Source organism: Mobula hypostoma, chromosome 9 (genome assembly GCF_963921235.1).
Source record: "Mobula hypostoma chromosome 9, sMobHyp1.1, whole genome shotgun sequence".
Lineage (NCBI taxonomy): Eukaryota > Metazoa > Chordata > Chondrichthyes > Myliobatiformes > Myliobatidae > Mobula > Mobula hypostoma.
This window is the reverse complement of record NC_086105.1, coordinates 55,104,916-55,126,414: the sequence shown is the minus strand read 5'-3', so window position 1 is coordinate 55,126,414 and position 21,499 is coordinate 55,104,916. Positions and strand designations below refer to the sequence as shown.

General features: G+C 45.5%; 1 protein-coding gene across 1 annotated transcript in view; it reads right to left on the bottom strand.

The window, feature by feature from the left end:
* Positions 1–326: 326 nt before the first annotated feature.
* LOC134351732 (protein-methionine sulfoxide oxidase mical3a-like) overlaps positions 327–21,499 on the bottom strand; it is a 298,787-nt gene continuing 277,614 nt past the window's right edge. The window contains exons 41-44 of the mRNA XM_063058319.1: positions 17,916–17,984; positions 9,493–9,592; positions 8,569–8,642; positions 327–6,483 (exon numbers count right to left, since the gene is read on the bottom strand). Of these exons, the coding sequence (XP_062914389.1) occupies positions 6,299–6,483; positions 8,569–8,642; positions 9,493–9,592; positions 17,916–17,984 (428 nt within the window). The 3' untranslated portion in view covers positions 327–6,298. The remainder of the gene's footprint in view (positions 6,484–8,568; positions 8,643–9,492; positions 9,593–17,915; positions 17,985–21,499) is intronic.

The window sequence follows — 21,499 nt, the reverse complement described above, 5'->3', positions numbered from 1 at the left end:
GGGAAGGGGAAGGGGAAGGGGGAAGGGGAAGGGGGAAGGGGGAAGGGGGGGGAAGGGGGAAGGGGGAAGGGGGAAGGGGGAAGGGGGAAGGGGGAAGGGGGAAGGGGGAAGGGGGAAGGGGGAAGGGGGAAGGGGGAAGGGGGAAGGGGGAAGGGGGAAGGGGGAAGGGGGAAGGGGGAAGGGGGAAGGGGAAGGGGAAGGGGGAAGGGGAAGGGGGAAGGGGGAAGGGGGAAGGGGGAAGGGGGAAGGGGGAAGGGGGAAGGGGGAAGGGGGAAGGGGGAAGGGGGAAGGGGGAAGGGGGAAGGGGGAAGGGGGAAGGGGAAGGGGGAAGGGGGAAGGGGGAAGGGGGAAGGGGGAAGGGGGAAGGGGAAGGGGGGAAGGGGGGAAGGGGGAGGAAAGGGGGGAAGGGGGAGGAAAGGGGGGAGGAGAAAACAGTGCAGAATGGAATGGGTTAAAGAGAGGATACTGTGGATTTGTGAGAGCTAGAGACTGCAGTGCAATGAGATGACAGAGACTATATTTAGGAAGAGGAGATGAATGAGACTGAGGGTGTTTAAAACATGGGATTGAAGAAAAACGGGGAGAGTACTGAGTGAGGTTGAGTGGTTTCACATTGTACATAGAGTATGGCATTGAGAAGAGGGAGACAGAGGTAGTGACAGAGACAGATAGATGGGAGGGGCAGAGGTCAGGGGCAGTCTCTAGGTGACCCCAGTACAGTGAGCATGCCTGCAGGGTAACAACAGGTTCAATGATCACAGATCCATTGACTTGTGTCTATGAACAACACCCTTCGTACTGCAACTAGATGTGAATGATATATCCACAACACTGGCTGTGGGGTTGACGGGTTAGAGTTCCACAGCTGGTTAGACTGGGATCCCCAGACCCTTTGTAGTTCTGACTTACTCAGCAACAGTTGTTGGAGCTCTCCTTACTAAGGACTCCAGTATTTATGCTGGGTAACCGACTGTCACATCCTGTGGGGAATTCTGTCCCGATGGAGTTTGATAGGGATTGGAAAGCTGAGGCAAAGAAAGGAAGAGTTACATTCTTTAAAAAAATTGTGCAATTTAAAAAATTATTTTGAAGTGTTAAAAGAGGAGTGGCACAATGGTGCATCCACTAGAGCCACTGCCCCGTAGCTCCAGAGACCTGGGTTCAATCTTGACTTTGGATGCTGTCTGTGTGGAGTTTGCATGCTCTCCCCACGCGAGTTTCTTCCAGGTACTCCAGTTTCCTCTCACAACCGAAAGACATGCAGGGTGGTAGGTTTATCGGCCATTGGAAATCACCCCAGCGTGTGGGTGAGTGGTAGAATCTAGGGGGAGTTGATGGGGATGTGGGGAGAATTAAGAGTGGGATTAATTGAACTGGATAGCTAGACCCTTACTCAATGGGCTGAAGGGCTTGTTTCTGTGCTGTACAACTCTCTAACTGCACGAGCAAGCCTGAGGCAGCAAATTAATCTCAGTGAGGGCACCGCGCAGAAAACTGAATCAACTGAATGTATTTTAAGTGTATGAAGCACCCTGTACAATCACATTTTATCACGTTCCCATTGGGAACTGATCTGATTCACAGACCGATCAGGCCTATAAATGCTCTCGCAGAGAGGCTACCAGTAGGTGGGGGCTCCTATCCAGTTCCTGGATTTCTCTTACTCTCCATCTGATTTAGACTCCAGTTTGAGTGCAGCCACAAAGTCACAGACACAGTTTTCAAACCTGACCTTCATAATTACATTCCTCAGCATTCCACAGGATTTCATTCTTAAATATATTTGCACACCTCTGTGTACTATTACACGCACACTCATCTGTACATAATACTGTGTTAAACCACAGGTTCAACACTGCTGTAACCCTGACCGCATTGTAAGATTGCTGAAATACAATGAAATAAACACACTCTCACCCAGACACACACACACATACACGCACGCACGCACGCAGATGCAGAAACCATGCACACAGTGTTCAGTTCTATTTGCAACTCTTTAGGTAATAAAGCAATCCATGTCCACATGCAGCAAGACCTGGACTATATTCAGGCACAGGCTGGTAAGTGCCGAGTACACTTTCACCTCACGTGCCAGATAATGATTACCTTTAACAAGTGAGGCCCTCCTCTTTACACCTTGTTGCATTACCATTGTCCAATCATCCACTGTCAACACCCTGGGCATCTCCAATCACCAGAAATGTAATCGGACCGCATACGTGAATATTGTGTCTCTGAGAGGCTGTGTATCCTGCTGGGAATGGTTCATTTCCTGACTCCCAAAGCCGTCTTCTCCATCTGTTAGGCACATCAGGAGTGGGATGGAATACCTTCCATCTGCTGGATGAGTGCATTTCCAAGTCGGCAACGTTCAGGATGAAACTCGTCCACCACCCTAAACATTCACTCCCTCTACCACCAATGCAATAAAGTCCAATTGCCTGTAAGTTTAAATTACTGGCTGTCCTCCACTAATTCAGGAGATGTTGAGACAAGTGCTATCAACTAAATGTACAGCAGTTCCTTACCAAGGCTTCTGTAACAGAACTTCTCACTCCTAACTGCAGAAAGGGCAGCAGAGGCATGGAAATACCATCAGCCCAGTGATGTTTCATGTCCTACAGTGGAGGAAAACTAATAGAATTGCTGAGAGGGTTGGAGCAGACACTGTGTCACTCTGCAGGTCCCCTCCAGACTTGGAGTGGTATTGCCACCATAATTCCCTCCTAATAGCACCATGGGAGTTCCTTAAACGGGAAGCAGATTCACTACACCACCTTCAGCGCAACTAGGGATGGGCAGTGACTGGTTTGTAGGAGTGATACCATAAAGCTGGAATAGTGGGCAGGAGTATGTGGCTGGTGGGTTTGCACTCAGGATCATGGTGGGAGGAATGCAGAACAGCTGGAAAAGGCTGCAGAGGGAAAGGTAATGGGTGGAGGGCAGTGGTATGTCAGAAGGGAGAAAAGTAGGACGTAGGGACAGGGTCCACTGCTTGGAGCTGAAAGGAGTGTTGCCAGGTGACTGGAGTGCGTTGGGGAAGGAAGTGTGCCTGTTTAAGGGTTGGGAGTCGCATGGGGTACAGTAACTGCCCAAAGAGGGAGATACTCCCTGACATGTAAACATTCCCCTATCCAGGTAGAGGCTGCCAAAGGACTGAAAGTCTGTCAAAGTGGTCTCATTTTTGATAAAGGGAGCAGGGTCAACAGCCAGTTACTACAGGTTAGTCAGCCTAAGACCAGTACGGAGAAATCACTTGTCAGCAGCTTTGGGCCCTTTATCTATGAAAGGATGTGCTGACATTGGACAGGGTCAGAGGAGGTTCTTGAGAATGATTCTGGGAATGAAAGGGTTACCATGAGGACTGATTGATGGCTCTGTGCCTGTCATTCCCAGAATTCAGAAGAATTGGGGGGGGGGTGGAAATCTTACAGAAACCTACTGAATGTTGTAAGGCCTCGGTAGGGTGGATGTGGAGAGGATATTTTCTACGGTGCTAGAGGGCAGAGCCTCAGAATAGAGGGACGTCCATTTGGAATGGAGATGAGGAGAAATTTCTCCAGCCAGAGAGTGGTGAATCTGTGGAACTGATTGCCACAGGCCACTGTGGAGGCCAGATCATTAGGTATATTAAAGGCAGAGGCTGATAGATTCTTGATTAGTCAGGGCATGAAGGGTTACGGAGAGAAGGCAGGGGATTGTGGCTGAGAGGAAAATGGATCAGTCATAATGAAATGGCAGAGCAGACATGATGGGCCAAACAGCCTGATTCTGCTCCTACATCTTATGGTCTATGGAAATATTCAGGGAAGATTTAGTCAAGGATAATCAACATGAAATTGTCAGCCAAGGTTGGATACGGACAAATTAGACTTTTTTGTGGAGGTATCAAGGAGTGGATCTATAGTAGCATAAGACTTCTGACAAGATCAATTCCATGGCAAGAAACTAAAAGCCCATGGGATTTAAGTGAGAGTGCCAATTGTCTCTCCTGTGCGGGAAAAAGCGAAGGGTATTGATAGGATGGATGGATGTTTACAGAGGGGTTTCAAAAGGGCTTGATGCTGGTGTTTCACAGTGCACATCATCGATAGGGAGTTAACTCTGGGAGTTATGACAAATAGATTGCAGATAATGTAAGAATTTGTGGCTAACAGTGGCCAGACAGATAATGTAACTTGCAGAAGAGCAACATCGTGCATGTGGGGAGGGCAGACACTAAAAATTGGCAGGATACTGGGAAATGTAGACCAGCAGAGGCTTTGGAGTGCATATTCCACAGGATCAGAATGTCCCAGCGTAGGTAGATAATGGTTTTTAGGACATTAGGGATACTTGCTTTTATTAGTCGAATCAGAGAATATAAGAGCAGAGGAAGCTCCAGTGGGTGATGCTTCCAATAGTGGGAGAGTCAAGCAGAGCCCGAGGACATCCTTTTAGAAGAGATGAGGAGGAATTTCTTTAGCCGGATGTGGAATTCATTACCCCAGATAGCTGTGGAGCCAAGTCCACTGGGTATACTTAAAGTGGAGGTTGATAGGTTCTTGATTAGAAAGGGCATCAAAGGTTACCGGGAGAAGGCAGGAGAATGGATTGAGAGGAATAATAAATCAGCCATGTTCAAATGGTGAGCAGACTTGGTGGGTTTTACAGTCTTATGGAGAGATCATGTGAGAAACGTATAAAATGCTAGCTAAGCCACAGTTAAAGTACTGTGTGCAGTTCTGGTCACATTAGAGAAAGGTAGCTTTTAAATTTATTTCCACACTGCTGAAGGGAGTGTCCAAATACAATATGTGATGGTGATGTGGCAATGGATTAGGATGGGTGCTGGCACACACATATGCATGCGAAGGAATAGCAGCCAGCCACGTCACTGGCGTGTGTGAAATGATGGGTATCTTTATTTTGGAGATATGGGACAGGAACAGGCCTTTCTCTCCTGTCATAAGATAGGATAGATGTTACCAGACTCTTCAACGAATCTCTCACACACTGAAACTCCCAGCCTACCTCGTTGTAGCCCTTGCACTTCAATGTCTAACTGCACTACACATTATCTGGAACTGTAACATTATATTCTGCCTTGAAGTACTAATGAAGGGAATGGTCTGTCTGGTAACGCGCAAAACAAAAGCTTTTCACCGTATATCAGTACACGTGACAATAATAAACCAAAACCAACTGGCTACGCTGCCACTTTGTTCCACCCCATCCACCTACACTGATCTAGACCGATCCAGGTGAACCTCTATTCCCCTCTCCCTGAAATGCCTATCCGGCCTCCTCTTAAATATCACTGTACCATTTCCTTCTAACACCCCCACGGTAGACAACTCCACATTTTTGAGTACTGTTGGGATTTTTAATGACTCCCCTACTAGAATGGGCTATTATGTGTTTGTTCAACTGAGATATGTGAGAGATAATGAGGAGCTTTAGGGGATGCAATGTCCAAGTGAACCGATGACAAGGTAGAGCATGTAAGTGAAAAGGTAGGAAAAAGAAATGAGCTGCTGAGTGTTTTTTAATGGTGGGAAGTCACTGGACTCCTTTAAGTGCATCACCATCTCATTCTGTTCATGCCGTGGCATTTGAATGGTTTCTGCTGTATCATGCAGAGCCCAGCTTTCCCAAAGAAAAGGTAACTGGTGCCTACAGCAACAGATGGAGGTGGGGTCACTCTGCGCTAAGCACTCTGAGCTCCAAGATCAGTGGCAGGAAGCTACAAAAGACCCTGATGATACCTCTGGTTGGACTTGGTGTCACAGGGCAGTGGCACCACTGGTCTGGAGAACTGGACAGTGAAAAGATGGAAAGCATGCCTCCATCTCAAGGTGCGGGGTATCTATTACTGCCTTGCATAAGAGAAGGATCTGCAGAACGAGCAGGGTCTATACTTACTATAGGGTTCACGTCCTGTGCTTGCCAGTTCTACAGTTCCATCAAAAGTAATTAAGTTCTTATGAATCTGTTGAAATGAGCTAGTGGCCCCATAACTCGTGCAAACCGGTTGTGTCTCCTGCCCTCTGAGCACCTCTCCACTATTGTCCAGAGTATTCGAGAGCTGGCCAGTATCTGATCGGGATCGGCTGAAGCTGCTCTCAGTTCAGGTGGGGACGTGTATGTGTGTGTGGCTGACACATTGGCATGCAGCACAACCACTATTCTGCAGTGTCCACCACAGTGGGAATCTGCTCCACCAGCCACCCACAGGACAACCTCTTGCCACCCCTTCTGACCACTGTTGATGCTGTGCCCGGGCTTTCTGCGTCTGCAGCTGCAGGTGGGCCATCTATGACCAGTTCAAGTTGTAGCTCTTGCTCAGCATGACAGCCTCCAAGTCCTTGTCTTCCTCCTTCTCGCGGAGCCGCTGTTCTTCAAGCAGCGCCACCAGTGCGTCTCGCTGCTCCACCACCTCCAGCATCTCGTTCAGGATCCGCCTCTCCTCCAACAACTCCTCGCTGTTCTTCAGATTGTCTGCCAAACACAATGGAGAATCATCAGGCACAGAGCAGCTCACTGTCCCAGCCACACCAGGGCATGGACTGTGATAAGCCACAAAACGGGACGGGTGCCAATACCCAGGACAGAGATCTTCTGAGAAGAAAAAAGGGAGAACACCACATACCCAGATAATCTGGGAACATGGATCCAGATACCCAGAGCAAGAGGATGGGAATGATCTAGGAACAGGGACAGAGTTACCCCCAAAATAAGGAACTGAAAGATGGAATACTCTGGGAAAAGGGACCTCGATACCCCAGAGCAAAGGATAGGGATTATACTCCCAACAAGACAGACATAGAAATTCCTAGAACACAGAGTGTTGAGGAGGATACTGTAGGAACATGGATCTAGATTCCTTCAGAACAAGGGACTCAGGGAAGAATACTTGGACTAAGGAGGGATACTTTGGGACCTCGATACTACAAGACAAGTGGGTGAGAGGGAAATACCATGAGAACAGGGACAACCAGAATGTGGTGGATACTGTGGGAACACGCTCCCAGATATATCTAGAATAAGCAGCGTGAAGGATTGTGAATACTATGGGAATGTGATCATGTATATTCCTAGAAGAAGGTGTTACAATATTCTGGGAAAATTAAACTAGATATTCCTAGAAAAAGGAATGGCAGAATACCTAGAGATCAAGGATCGAGATAATTTTAAAACAGGGGAGTGGGGCATTATTTTGGAACCAAGATTAGATGCAAAGGGAAGAGAGAAGAAAATACTCTGGGAATAGGGGTGAAGTCATACCATGGGCAATATCCAATGAATTAATGGAACTAGCAGTGATCATATGCTGGGACTGTAGTGAGAGGTTGGGGAGAGGCGTCCCAGGATCAGGGTGGGGAAGGGCACTGGAAGGGACAGAAGGGATGCAGGTCAGATGGGATTAGGGTCAGGAGGATTGGTATAGGGTGACAGCAGTTCAGAGGAGATGAGGGACAGAGGGAGTGAAGGAGAGGAGGAGAGAGGACAGATGGAGAGAAAGGGGGTGGCGGGGTGGAGGGTGGGAGGGAGAGGAGGCATGGAGAGGATACAGTAAGTGGAAGAAGAATAGTGAATGAGAGATGGGAGAGTGAGTGGGGAACAGGGGAGGGAGAGGGATAAAGATGAAAAAGAAAACAGAGGGAAATAGGAGTGAACAAGGGAGGTGGGTGGAAGCAAGGATGAATTGGGGTGCTGGCAGCCAAACACTGCCCTTTATGTTGTGCCTGCCTTCTTGCCATTGTTCCCTATAATTTTACCAATCCAAATGCTTGACCTCTGAGTAAAAACTCCCAAGCTGGTCCATGGGTGGTTGCACCCAGAAAAAAAGATCAGCATGATCTTATTGAATAGGAGAGAATATGCAAATGGCCAAATGGCTTCCCAAGCTACAATTTCTTATGTTGTTAAGAACCAAGCTGAAGGACTTTTGGACATTTGTTCCAGGTGATTGCCTTCTTCTCAGACAGTCCCTTGATATCAAAGATGAGTAGTTTCTACTCCAGTTCTGGGAGTTTTTTTTCTGACTGTGGGATGAACTCAGCAGGTGGGGCAGGTGGTCTTGTTGTGGGCAAGTACGCTGGAGGTGGTGCTCCCCTTCCACAGTTTGCACTTGGCCTCTGGGAATCTCCTATAGTGTGGAGAACTTGTAATGGGTGTCTGGTGTGACATTATGATCCACCTGCAGACACAAGGACTTTGGATTTTCTGGTTAGTGACCAGCCCTGCTAACTCATCAGGGCCTGTGAGGTCACTTAAACTTTAGAGTAGTCCCTGGCAGGGCATTGTACTATCTATCAGAGTCACCTTAAGGGCAATAGATGCTGGCCTTGCCAATTCTCAAAGTATGAATAAATAAAACCTCAACAACATTCACCCTCATTCTTGGAGAACACATCTCTCTACGTTTCTTCCAGCTTGGTCCCACTATGTTTGAAACCTCCCTTGGCTCAGAGACGACCAGATAACAGTCTTGGCCCTCTGCCAATGGGCCTGCAATTTGCTGCCAGTCCTTTCAGCTCCAAAGAACAGAACACATGAAGGGAAGGAACGGGTGCCACTTACCATCAATGGCCATGCGCTCCCGGAGTTCCTGCTGTAACCTGCTCTGACAATCCTCGAGCTCCAGCTCACGGGCACTGCACAGGAAACAAATACAGTTCATCATCTGGCATCTGGCCCACTGGTCCTCGTTTATTCTGACATTCAACCACACTCAGCTTCATGTGGGGCTACAGGAAACTGAGGGTAGAGCTCCCCATGGCATGGGGCTGAAGCCTTTCCTCCTGTCCTCTTTGCTACTGACAAAAGCTTCTAAACTGTTTTGGATTGCACCTGATAGACCATCTGCTCTGCTACTGGACTCCACATTGGAGATGGGGTGTGGAGGCAGGGGACACTGCACTAGGAGGGGTTGATGTACAAAGGGCTTTCTCCTGCACCATAAATTATTATACACAATTAAATAAAATTATAAAACATTAACTATAATTTCATAAATACTTACACTATTTTCCTGCAGTTCAATTACTTCATTAAAAAAAAATTGTTGAGATTGATTTGAACACTGACAGGTTGCAACAAACTTTTGGAAGAACTCCAAATGGGTCGAGTAGCACCCGTTGGGGCAAAGGAACTGTCGACTTCTAGTGTCAAAGCCTTGCATCAATACTCAGGACATTACGTGCTGTTTGCCCGCTGAGTTCCTCCAGCAGATTGTTTGTTGCTACAGATGCAGTCCTTCGTGTCTCCCTGTTTGCTATGCTGGCTGGGCTCAGTGGGTTATCAGGAGCAGAATGCCTCATTTTAAAGATGTGAGGAGTCTTGACTGTAATTCATGATCATAGCACTCTTAGGGGATTGTGTAGTACTTAAAGAGCAGAAACAGTCCAAATGTACCAACATTAAACTCCTCTCCTGCTTCTCATTCAAGAGGTAAAAGACTAAATTATGGTTCAGGATAAGTGAGAAACAAATATTGCAACTTACAAGATCATCAACTCTGACTCATAGCGTACCAGCCTGTTCTTCTCCTGCACCAATTTAAACCACTCCTGCATCAGGCGAGGGTCATCCTTTTTGCCCATTCCTGTTGGAGAGCACATCAAAGTCAAAGATCCCAACAAACAAGGTGATGCGTGAGGTAGGAGGTAATGTGCCACTCACCAATATGAAGACATCTCTGTCAAACAACCTGTTTGTAACTGCAAACACACTGGAGGAGGCCAATTCAACATGGCACTACCCCTGCACTGCATACTGTGGGATAACACACTGACTTACCCTAGCCCTAGGTCATCGGTCAGTGGCATCATCAAACTGGCAGCAGAGTGTTTGGCAATCAACTCCAAAGTAGTATAAAAATCAGCTTGGTGCACCTGGTTAACTATCAGCACCACCCTCATTTAACTTGATGTGAATGTATAAAATTCTCAAATTTCTCGACTCTTTCAGACTAGAATTCACTTCCAGGTAGGTGTTGTCCTTTATACTGATTGCCTGAATTTCTTGATTGCACTCTAAGCAGTAACTCACTCCCATATCTCTCATCCTGTGTATAAACTTCAAATATTCTTGATTAGATTCGAACCAATAATCTACCCAGTGCATCTGTTCACCTACATTAAACTCCCAAACTTTTGGCTGGACTCTAGGATGCAACTTGTTTTCCAGATATGTGTGTGTGGTTTCAGCATGTCCCATCTCATTACAATCCAGCTGCAACCAAGCTGGGCTCAGAAAGTAGGTCATAAGGTACACGCCTAGGGTTGTATTGGTTCTGGAGGCCAGGATACATACTTGAGGGGGTAGGGGTATTGCTAGGGTAGGTAGGTGGAATCACAGCGTCTAGTTCAGGGAGAAACAGGGATCAGAGTATAAAGTGTGTGTGTGTGTGTGTGTGTGTGTGTGTGTGTGTGTGTGTGTGTGTGTGTGTGTGTGTAGATGAAGGTAAGTGTTTCACTAACTGTGTGGGCCTCACAGAGAATCTCTACGACAGTAAGACCATCTTGTCCTGGTGCACCACAACACCATGCAAGTCCCCTTGCAATGCTCTAAAAAAGCATCGTGCACGGAATCAATGCACCTTGTACACCTGATGTGGAAATTAGCTCGTGGTCAGAGGAGTCACTATGATAGGAAGTGTTGGGCGGAACTTTTGGAGCAATGTAAAACTAATTGAAAGTGGTTATTGTGCATCATTCACTCATGGAAATTATCAAGTCAAAGGCACTGGGCTAAAAAAATATTTTGCAATGGATTTCCGACACTGGTACTTTAGTTATAAATCCACCAAATTTCTCAGTAAAATGGTAGCTGGCAACATGAACTAAACCTGCTCAAATCTCGTGATTTCAGTTTAGAATTTTGCCCAAGAAATCTCTCTTCAACATTCTTCCAAAAATCACTCAGCAAGATTATTCCAAGGCATTCTATATACAAGTCACCAAAATGTTTCAGTAAAAGAGACTCTTTGGCCCACTGAGTGCATGCTTTTTTGTCTCTGTTAATCCTGTTTTCAGTACTCACCCAAAGCCTTTAATGCCATAGCATTTTAAATGCTTATCTAAATGTTACGAGAGTACCTGCCTCCTCTACCCTCATAATCACTGTATGCCAGAATCCAAACATCCTCTGGGTGAAACTTCTCCTTCTCAGATCCCCTACTCTTTTACCTCATACTCATGCCCTCTGGTTACAGACACCCCTGCTAAGAAGATGTTTCTCATGACTTTCACTATCTCTGCCCCTCATGATTTTGTTTATCTCAGTGATCCTCAGCCTTCTCTGCTCCAAAGAAAACAAATGCAGCCTCTCTAGTCTCTTACAGCTGAGGCACTCCATTCAGACAACACCGTGGTGATTCTCCTCTGTTCCCCTCTCCCATGCAATCATGCCCTTCTGACAGTGGAGTGACCAAAATGGTACACAGGACTCCACCTATGGCCTATCCAATATTTTGTATTTCTATATTCTACACCCCAGCTAATGAAGGCAAACATCCCATATACCTTCTTACTCACCTTGTCTACTTGTGAGATTGCCTAAGGGGATACTTAGACGTACACCAAGGTCCCGCTTTTTTTTTATATAAAGAGTTCTGCTATTCATTGTGTTTATCTTAGTGTTTTGGTCCTACCAAAATGCATCATCTCACATTTTTCCGGATAAAATTGTCTCTGTCATTTCTCCGCATATTTTACCACTAAATCAATGTTGTTCTGAAGGGTACCTTCCCCATTATCAATTACACCAACAATATTGTCCCACTACCTACATTCACATCCAGATCATTAATGCACAGAACAAGCAGTAAGGCTTGTAGTACTGGTTCCTGTGGTACACCAATGGTCACACACTTAGTCATAGAAATCTAATTGCATTCCAGCTTGTAACTCACTTCAAGGTGTTAAGTTATTCACTATCTAAACTTCCAAAGCTGGCCTGTAATGTACTTCCAAGTACCTCAATTTAGAGGGGGTACCTGCTTTAAAGAACACAAGGTTTCTGTCCACAAGAGTGATCCTGAGCTTCAAGTTGCCTGTTTCTTTCGTTTGCCATCCCACTTTCATCTTGACCTGTTAGCCACTAGCTTCTTTTAGCTCAACTTCATCTTCCCTCTAGACTAATTTACAGTCCTCAGATCAGCAATGAATTCAACAATTTCAGCTATTCCAGTCTTGCATTTCACATTTACACTATGCAGTCCCTTATTCTTCTCTCCTCTTCTGCTGTTTCAGATTTCTTCCCTCTTCTCCTATCTACACCACCTCCAGACATATCTTCACCTCTCTCAGCAGGCACCACCACTTGTGTTGTTCAGTGTCTTCTGGTTTCTATCCTATCAGGCACCTCTCTATCTTCTAGGCAACAAAACACATTTCATTTCTAACTTGTTCCCAGTTCCAGGAACATTGGTCTTAAACACTGACTGTATTTCTCTGTTCACAGAGACTGCCTGACCTGCAGAGTGTTTCCACTGCCTTATGTTCTTCTACATATCTTAAAAACTCCAGTGACAATCTGCACATAACTCACTTTAGTGCTTCTGTTATTCTATAAATGTGCCCAAACCTGTTTATTTTATTATGGCTTTTACCTATTTATAAAAATCAAACTTAGTCCAGTTTGGTTGTTATTCTATAAATAAGAAGCCAATAGCTGTCATCCAAGCTGAAGTCTATAACTTGCTCCAATTTATTTCGGATTATCTTCAAAATCTCTCAATAAGACAATTCATTTCTCAGATTGTTATTCCACCTTTGATCTCTTGCTTGTACTTCCATCTTGATACCTATTACCTATTCCATAATTAAGCTCTCAGTTAGGTTCTGGACAGTAAACATTAAAAGACATCTATTATTCTTTAAGTACGTTTCTAATAATTTGTGGTTCGATTGTACATTCTAACTCACTCTTCAAGTATTTGTATAGGAACTTACCACATCTCATCTCCAGTCATCTATTGTTCCATAAGTAAACTCTCTGAATTAGATTTTACTTTATATCTCACTCTCAGACAGCTGATATTCCACTATTGACTAGATTTTAGCCCACAACATACTTCAGGGTAACTGCTACTCTATTATAAACTCACAAAGTATTTTGATAAATTTCCAACCCATAAATTACTCCAAGTTTTACACTCTCTACATCAACCTTCAAATCCCACTGAATATGTTGTAACCTGTAGCTCACTACGTGGGTATACATAAATATCCTACATCTGAACTTTGAAAATCTCTCAGTTTGGCTTTGGCATTGAACTTATCGCCAGGTATTTTATATTCCACCTGTAATCTCTTCGATATCTATTGATTAGATTCCAGGCTGTAACTCACCTGGACATCTGTTATTGACTATATAAACTACAAGAAATTCTAACCCGCAAGTCTCTACAAGGTCTGCTATTCTCGATAGTGCATTCTGCTGTCGGGTACGCTGTATCACATTAACAATTTCTGTCACACATTCACTATATTCTGGGACACCCCAGGCAATTCTGAGCACAAGTGTATATCCGCTATCTCAGAGACACTCACATATGAAGACATATTTTCATTCGCAATGCACACGTTCATTCACAGAACCTCAGAAGTGACCAAAACTCTAATACAATCACATTCCTGAGCCTACTCTATCCTGAACGGAGATTAAAAAAAACAAAGCAAGCAATGGTTCTTGGATGTAAATTAGAGACTGACCTTTGAACATTTTCCTTACCCCACTTGCTTATTCCTTCAATAACTTATTAGGCACAGCAATGCTTTAACCTGTAATATCTTTCTGGAGTGGGACCTAAAACGTAACTCAGATAGCCTCAGGGACTCACTGAGCACTGGAAACTGGCGTAATTGCAACAAGCAACTAAAATAAAAAGTCAGTAGATAACCAGGTGAAGTCTTGTTATAGTATTATTGCAGTGGTATATCTATAATCAAAGTTTGTACAAAGGGAAGCTTGAAATGTTGGTTTTATTGCAATAGAACAGAGAAGTCCTTAATCAGCTTGTTTCAACTGAGTCTGATTTTGACTTAATGGTTGGTCTTGTGACACTGGTTCCTTACAATGGCTTGGCTGTATTATCAGTTTGTTAAGAGGAGTTTTACAACATTGTTTTTATTGGAATGCAGTCTCTACATTACTAATTTCATACAATGGTTGATCTGTTATATTGGTTTATTACAGCATGAGGCCTTTACTGTTAATTTGTAATAATGGATCAGCTGTAATATTGGCTGAGTGTAATGTGAGATTTACATTGTTAGCTACACATAACGGTTGCTCTGTAATCTACCCTGATACATATAATGATTAATCTGCAATGCTAATTTATGATAGGAAATCTACAAAATCGGTTTCAATGGCAGGTCTGTAATATTAAATTGAAACTGATTGGTCTGTAATGTTACATTCATACCATGACTGGTTTGTTATAAAGGAAGCCGTTTGTTAGCTTATTACACTGATAAGCTTGTAATGTTAATTTGTTTAACAAAGAATGATACTTTTTGTGAGATTTAACCTAAGATTTCCCCAGACAATTTTTTTGTTATACCAAGACAGTGAAAAATTCCTCTATCAATGTACTGCCCAAAGATATTATTGCTGCTCTTCTGCTTGTGGAAAGCTGTGAGAAGGGGGAGTTGGAGGAGCAGAGTAAAGGTGAGTGGATGGAAAGAGGAGGGAAGATGGGGCCATGTTGGGCCTGACAGATGAGCATAGTATTTCCACATAACGCCTACTGATGGACAGCTTCTAGTTTATTGAGTTGGCCTCAGCTACAAAACATTCTCTAGAGAACAGTAGAAGTCAGGAAATGAAGTATTTCAGACTCTTGTAAAGCATTTAATTAATGTAAAGTTTCACTTGTATTGAATTCAAGGTTAAAAAAAACTGAAAACACTTCCCAATAACTTTGAGTGGTATGGATTTGATTGGCTGGTGTTCCTACTCTTACTGACACACTTGAAACTCACACTCGATTCATTCCCTTCTTGCAAATTCGTATCTAGGTTATAACAGTGACTGACTAACTACCATTCAGTCACACTGGTACCATAGAATACCGCCAATTCAGTTCACTGGTTTATTGGAAGGACCGATGGCAGGGGGAGCTGTGTGGCCTAGGTAATATACATAAAAGTTGCTGGTGAACGCAGCAGGCCAGGCAGCATCTCTAGGAAGAGGTACAGTCAATGTTTCGGGCCGAGACCCTTCGTCAGGACTAACTGAAGGAAGAGGAGTAAGGGATTTGAAAGTTGGAGGGGGAGGGGGAGATCCAAAATGTTGTTTGTTGGCCTAGGTAATAGTCAGGATTAGGCCTCATGCCGCGGTGTTGCCTGTTGCTACCGCCAGGAGGGGAGACACTGGAAGCGGTGTGGTGCAGCATCCATGCTGGATCGGGCGCAGGCTCCAATCATTGGTGCTGCCCTCCGGTGTTCATTCGGTGGAGGACAACTTGGATTGCGTGTGTTTATCCACATACTGCTGAGGGTTTGTTCTTGCCAACACCGTTCATACTTCACCAATCTACAGGGCATGTCACTTAAGGACTCGGGGGCTATATTATTTTTTTTTGTGTGACTGTATGTTTACTGCTATCTTATATCCGTGATATGTGCTTTGTGCTGTGTATGACTATTATGTGTTTTGCACCTTGGCCCCACAGGAACACTGTTTCATTTGGCTGTATTCATGTATGGTTGAATGATAATTAAAATTGAACTTAGCCTGAAAATCCATTAAGAAGGACAGCTTCTAATCGGTTTGGAATGAATATAGAAATCTAAAGATGCTGCTGCTTCCTACTTCTGTCCCTGAACATGTGTTTAATTAGTACTAATTAGATTTTATGGTCTTAAAAGTTCAAGGTATATTTTAAACAGCAAGTTTGTATCATCATTATTCATATCATTCCAACTTCTTTGTACTTTGATGAGACTGGGCTAGTTGAGGGAACTGTGTATTTAGTGCTTAGAACCACTGTCTGCAAACCCCTGTCTTTCTGCTTTCCCAGCCCCTGCCCCATGTTCACCAGCTGTGGTTTGCACCTGACTCCTGATTCACTCTCTCTGGCCATGTTTGACAGGTAACCCTCAGATGCCTCCACTGGCAGCTGACCAAGGCTTAGAAATACCGTGCCCCTGCAAATGGAAGGATTCTCAGCCAAGGTGGGGGGAAAGAGGAATCTCAGACCATTCAACAAAATGGATACTTGCAAAAAGCAAAGAGAAGAGCAAGGAGCAGGAATAAAGCTCAGTCAGTGAGATGAGAAGTCAGTCCGGGTGGAGACTGCTGCGGGTGAAATGGAGCGAGTTACTGCAAGCAGGCAGAAGAGGCAAAGTAGAGTCCCAGGGAACAGTAGTTATGCGCTTATCAAATCCACAACCTGATTTCATGCTTGCCATCCCTTGTCAGCCCCAACAGGTACCCACAACAAAGTGAATCCTTGGGGGTGGAGCTCAGGAAATTGCCCTTCCTCATTTGTTGCCCAACTCCTCACCTCCTTAAGAGTGGTAGTTGCTCGTGGGTCTCCTACACTGTTGCCTGGCTTTCAGACCCACTGTACCATGCTGGCTCTGCACTAACCCCATTTAAATGAACGCCACGCTGCCCCACTAACTCTCCTGTGCATCTCGGCTTCTGCTGAGTGTGTATTGACTGCAGTCACATTTGGAAATGACCCTAATCTACTCCCAAGCCACTACCCTCCGGGTAGACTGCTGACTGACTTTTCACTCAGAGTGGTTTTCCAGTTCTTTAGATTGTTATTGCTGGTGTGGGAATGGTCCACTTGAGAATATGCGGTCTGAAAGGAGGATCTTCACCACAGTGAGCATATGCATCAACATAAATTGTACCATCAAGTACTGGACGGGAAAGGGGGAGCTCAGGAAAAGATGAGGGAAGAAGTTAGCGAGGAAATGTGTGGGCCAGAGATTTTGTTAAGAGAGATTGGGAGAAAATTGGATGGGTACAGAAGCACCTAATGGGGAAAACAGGAAACGGGAAGGAGTGGCCAGGAAACAGAGTAAAAGGAGAAACAGAGAACGGGAGATGGGGAGTCTAAAGGGTCAGACCAGGAGTGTGCCTGCATGGTGTGGTCACAGGGTGGTGAAGAGTAGCAGGAGAGAGTGAGGGCATGAAGCAATGGGGTCAGGGCACCGAGGGAAGTGGGGATTAGGGGTGGCGATGGGGTTGAGTGCAGGTATCAAGGAATAGCATAACGGCACTAGTGTCGAGAGCTGGTACAGAGGATGAACCAGGTGGTAAAGTTGGGGGGTGGTGGCGAGAGATGAGATGGAGCTTAGGGCGGGCATCAAAGAATGGTGTCAGGGCACTGGTGTTGAGAGCTGTGACAGAGGATGGAAGGGTTGGGGTGGGGATTGGCGATGGTGGTGAATGGTGTCAGGGCACTGGTGTTGACAGCTGTGACAGAGGATGGAAGGGTTGGGGTGGGGATTGGGGAAGGTGGTGAGTGGTGTCAGGGCACTCGTGTTGAGAGCTGTGACAAAGGATGGAAGGGTTGGGGTGGGGATTGGGGATGGTGGTGAGTGGTGAGTGGTGAGATGGGAGGGAGGGGGCCGAGGGACAGGCGGTCCTATGTCTTGTTTCACTGAGGATCACTGTTAGTCTGGCAGAGTATTTAGATCCAATAACCTAAGTGAATCATTTCCCTTCTCTCTCTGCCCCATCAGTCTGAAGTTATGAATTCCTCGGCTTCCTGATGGGGGTCCAGCTCCCTATCTGCTCTTGCCTCAACCTCACTAAATCTCGTCCCGCAGTGGGCGCGCCGTTGTGGATTCAGATTTACAACCCGAGCGGGTGTCCAAGGGAACTGTACTGAGCCTCAGGGTTTGAGAGCCCTGCGGTGTGGTTAGAGTGACCCCCTCGGGGCTTGTTTACGTTACCTCTGTCGTGGGTGCAGCAGTGGCAGAAGGAAAGAGGTCTTCGCCGCGGAGCTCCAACAAGGGCCTCAACTTCAACCAGAGAAGTGAAAGAAAGGGAAAGCACAGGAGCAGAGTGTGAGAGGGACAGAAGTAGAGGGCAAAGAAAAGATTCTAATAATGAGAGGGCAGGAAACAAGCAGAAAGAAATGAAGGAAAATAAGAACAGAATGAGACAGTGCAAATGCCTGCAACAATCCAGGAACTAATGGCATTTTCCAGGCATGCAATCCAGGGTTAAACAATCAAAGACTACGGGTACCCTTTGATAACAAGCAGACTCCAACTTTCAAAACCTGAAGCGTAGTGTTCTCACTGAATCAAGAGTGGGGCAAGACCGAGGGAGAGAGGCAGAGCCAGGGAGCAACTCAGACAGAAACAGAGAGGCAGGGAGGAATGGGAAGCATGGCTTGAGGGAGGGAAGGCACGTGCGTGCAAGAGAGTGAGGAAGAAATAGCAGGGGGAGAGAGAGAGAGGAGGCAGTGAGTCAGTGTGAGAGAGAAGAGTAGATGAGAAGAGCGAAAAGTGAATCCAAAAAGGTGCAGGAAAGATTTGTTGCTGATGGCACTGCCCACGTATAGCTCAGAATATGGAGTGTTCTGCCTCTTTCTCTCATTGCCCTTCTGTTGTTGTGCTGTGTCATAATGGCTGGTTTATAACAGTAGTTTCTTTGGTCTTCAGCTTTTAGGGTCTGTGCTCTAGCTAAGCCGGTTTGGCAGAAGACTGCTTGAGCAGTGTAGAACCTAGCACGATGCTGAGTTAGGGAAACAAATTCCACAGTCATGGAGCATCATGCGAGTCATGAGAACATCCACCAGTGCCCATGCTTAAACCGAACCAACACCACGGGACAGTCTGCCCAACAGGGAGAAGTGTTGATACAGATCCAAGGTCAAAGGGCTATGGGTGATGGAAGAGAGGAAACAGTTAATTATTCAACAAAGAAACCATTTCAATTACATAAAGAGCATGCAATCAAACCAGCCTACATTTAAAACCAGGAGCAAACATACAGCTGGACTTTATCAGTGACTGTCCCCTCTAAGCGTAAGTCAGCCCATTAACAGTAACTGTTCCCTTTAGCAGTGAGCTATCCATTTGGCATTTAACCTGGTCAGAGGGAGCAGGGCCATCCATGAATTGTGATTCTCAAATCACACTGAGAGTGATTTCTGCTCTCATCCCTCTGACTTGTAGATTCCAACTCGAGCTGTGCATCATCACCTTTAGTAACATGTCAAAGCTTAAAGAATGAGTACGGGTTGGCTGTTGAACAGTAGGGACAATCGCAGCTGAGGACAGTTGTGGTTGCTGCCAACATCTGCGTGTGTGCCATTTTTCCACAGCCAATGATAGGGAGCAGGAAACCAAGCCAGACAGATGGTTAGGTTCATGCAAAGAGATGTACACAGTGATAGCTAACAGAGAGAAGTGAGTGTGAAACCTACAGTCCACTCACTATTGTTAATATTACTGCTCCAAAGTCTAAATATTCAGGCTCCTGTGATGAAACAGAAAAATCAGGTAAAAATAACTGCAGAGCACACCCTTTTCTTATTAAGTGCAACAACCTATCTCCAGTCTCTCTCCTCTGCCTCCCCGTCACAGTTCTCTTCATCTCTTCCTATCGCATCCTGCCTCCCCCAGTCAGAACCCCATCTCCCCATACACCCAGCTCCCCTTAAACACCCGCTGTCTCCTCGATTCATACCATCTCTGTCACATCTGCCTCTCCCCATCACACCCTACATCTCCCCACACTCTCCTCAACCTCTGCTTCTGCCCACCACACCCCCATCTTTCTTCATCACACCCTTCCTGTCTCCTTTCCCACACTCTCCTTCACTTCTCCCATTTGCCTTGTCCAACGCCATCACACTCCTCAGCCCTCCACCCCATCACATCACATCTCCCCACCCTTCACAGAACTTTAGTATGGTCCAGCACCAGAGACTTAACCCCAATAACCCTGCATCAATCTTTCAAACAGGACATTGCTTTATTTTCAAATGTCCTTTGGGAGGCTCACCCGTCCTATTAGGTGATGCAGTGGTCCTGCCCCATCCATCTGTAGCCATTAATATTTATTCTGCTCATTAGTGTCCATCTGCTTGATAACTAGAGTTCTGTTTTGCCCCATTATTGCCCACCTCGCACCATCTTATTACCTCCCCAACACTGTCAGTCTCCCTCCACTGTTCGAACGTTGGTGGTTAAAAGTTCCACCTCAATGACTACAGCTCCACAACTCGGGTTGACCAAGTGCTGCATCGGTTTCAATAAACCATCTCCCTGCACTCTAGTCCATTGCCCCATAAGATCCATTCAATCACTTAGAGATTCCTGCAACATTTCCGACACAGAAGGCCTCCCTTTCAGTGCTCCTGCTTCAGCTAATAAAGGAAAGGCCCCAGTATATCTTTTTAACCACCATAAGACATTGGAGCAGAACTAGGCCATTCGGTCCATCAAGTCTGCTCTGTCATTCCGTCATGGTTGATTTATTATCCCTCTCAACCCCATTCTCCTGCTTTCACCCCATAGCCTTTGATGCCCTCCAGAGCCATCTATGACAATGAATTCCACAGATTCACACCCTCTGGCTGAAGAAATTTCTCATCTCTGTTTTAAAGGTATGTCTTTCTATTCTGAGATGGTCCCTTTAGTTCTAGACTCCCTCATTATATGAAATATCCTCTCCAAGTCCACTCTATCAAGGTCTTTCAATAATTCGATAGGTTTCAATGAGATCCACCCATTCTTCTAAATGCAGGGCAGGTCTAAACCTATTGACCTGTCCTACTACTTTTAAGTGTTTGTTCACACACAATCTAAGATTTCTGTTTCTCTACACCATTACTCTGCTATTTTTGTGATACACTCTACAGTTAAGGCTACATCGTTAATTATGTAACAGAAAAATAAGGACCAAGTAGTGATCACTGAGCACCACACCCTCTACCTCCCACAGGGACAGCTTACAGTCTCAGATACCCATTGACTATGCTTTTGAAGTCTGTCATGAGCCTTGTGGCCCAATCAGGCTGGTGCTTATGCCAGTTTCCGTGGAGACTGAGAGTACGAGACTCCCCCCCCGGATAGGACGCCAGTCTATCACGAGGTTAACCCCCAGCATTTTTGCCAGTACCTATTCTCAGCTGGGTAGACTGGAGCATTGTGTGGTTAAGTGCCTTGCTCAAGGACACACACGCTGCCTCGGCTGAGGCTTGAACCCACAATCTTCAGATCGCTAGTCCAACGATCTAACCACTTGGCCACACGCCACACACTGTCTCTGCTTCCTGCCACTGAACTAGTTCTGAACCTACTTTGCCTTTCTCCCTTGGATCCCAAGAATGTTTGCATTTTATGACTAGTGCTAAAAGCCTTGCCAAAATCAATGTAGATTACATAAATCACATGGTGAATTTTTTGATGTAACAGTCAGGCTAATCAGACACAACTTTTACTTAACAAGTCTACACTGACTGTTCCCAATTAACCTCTGGTTCTGCAAATGCCACTTAGAATTGATTCTAATAATACAC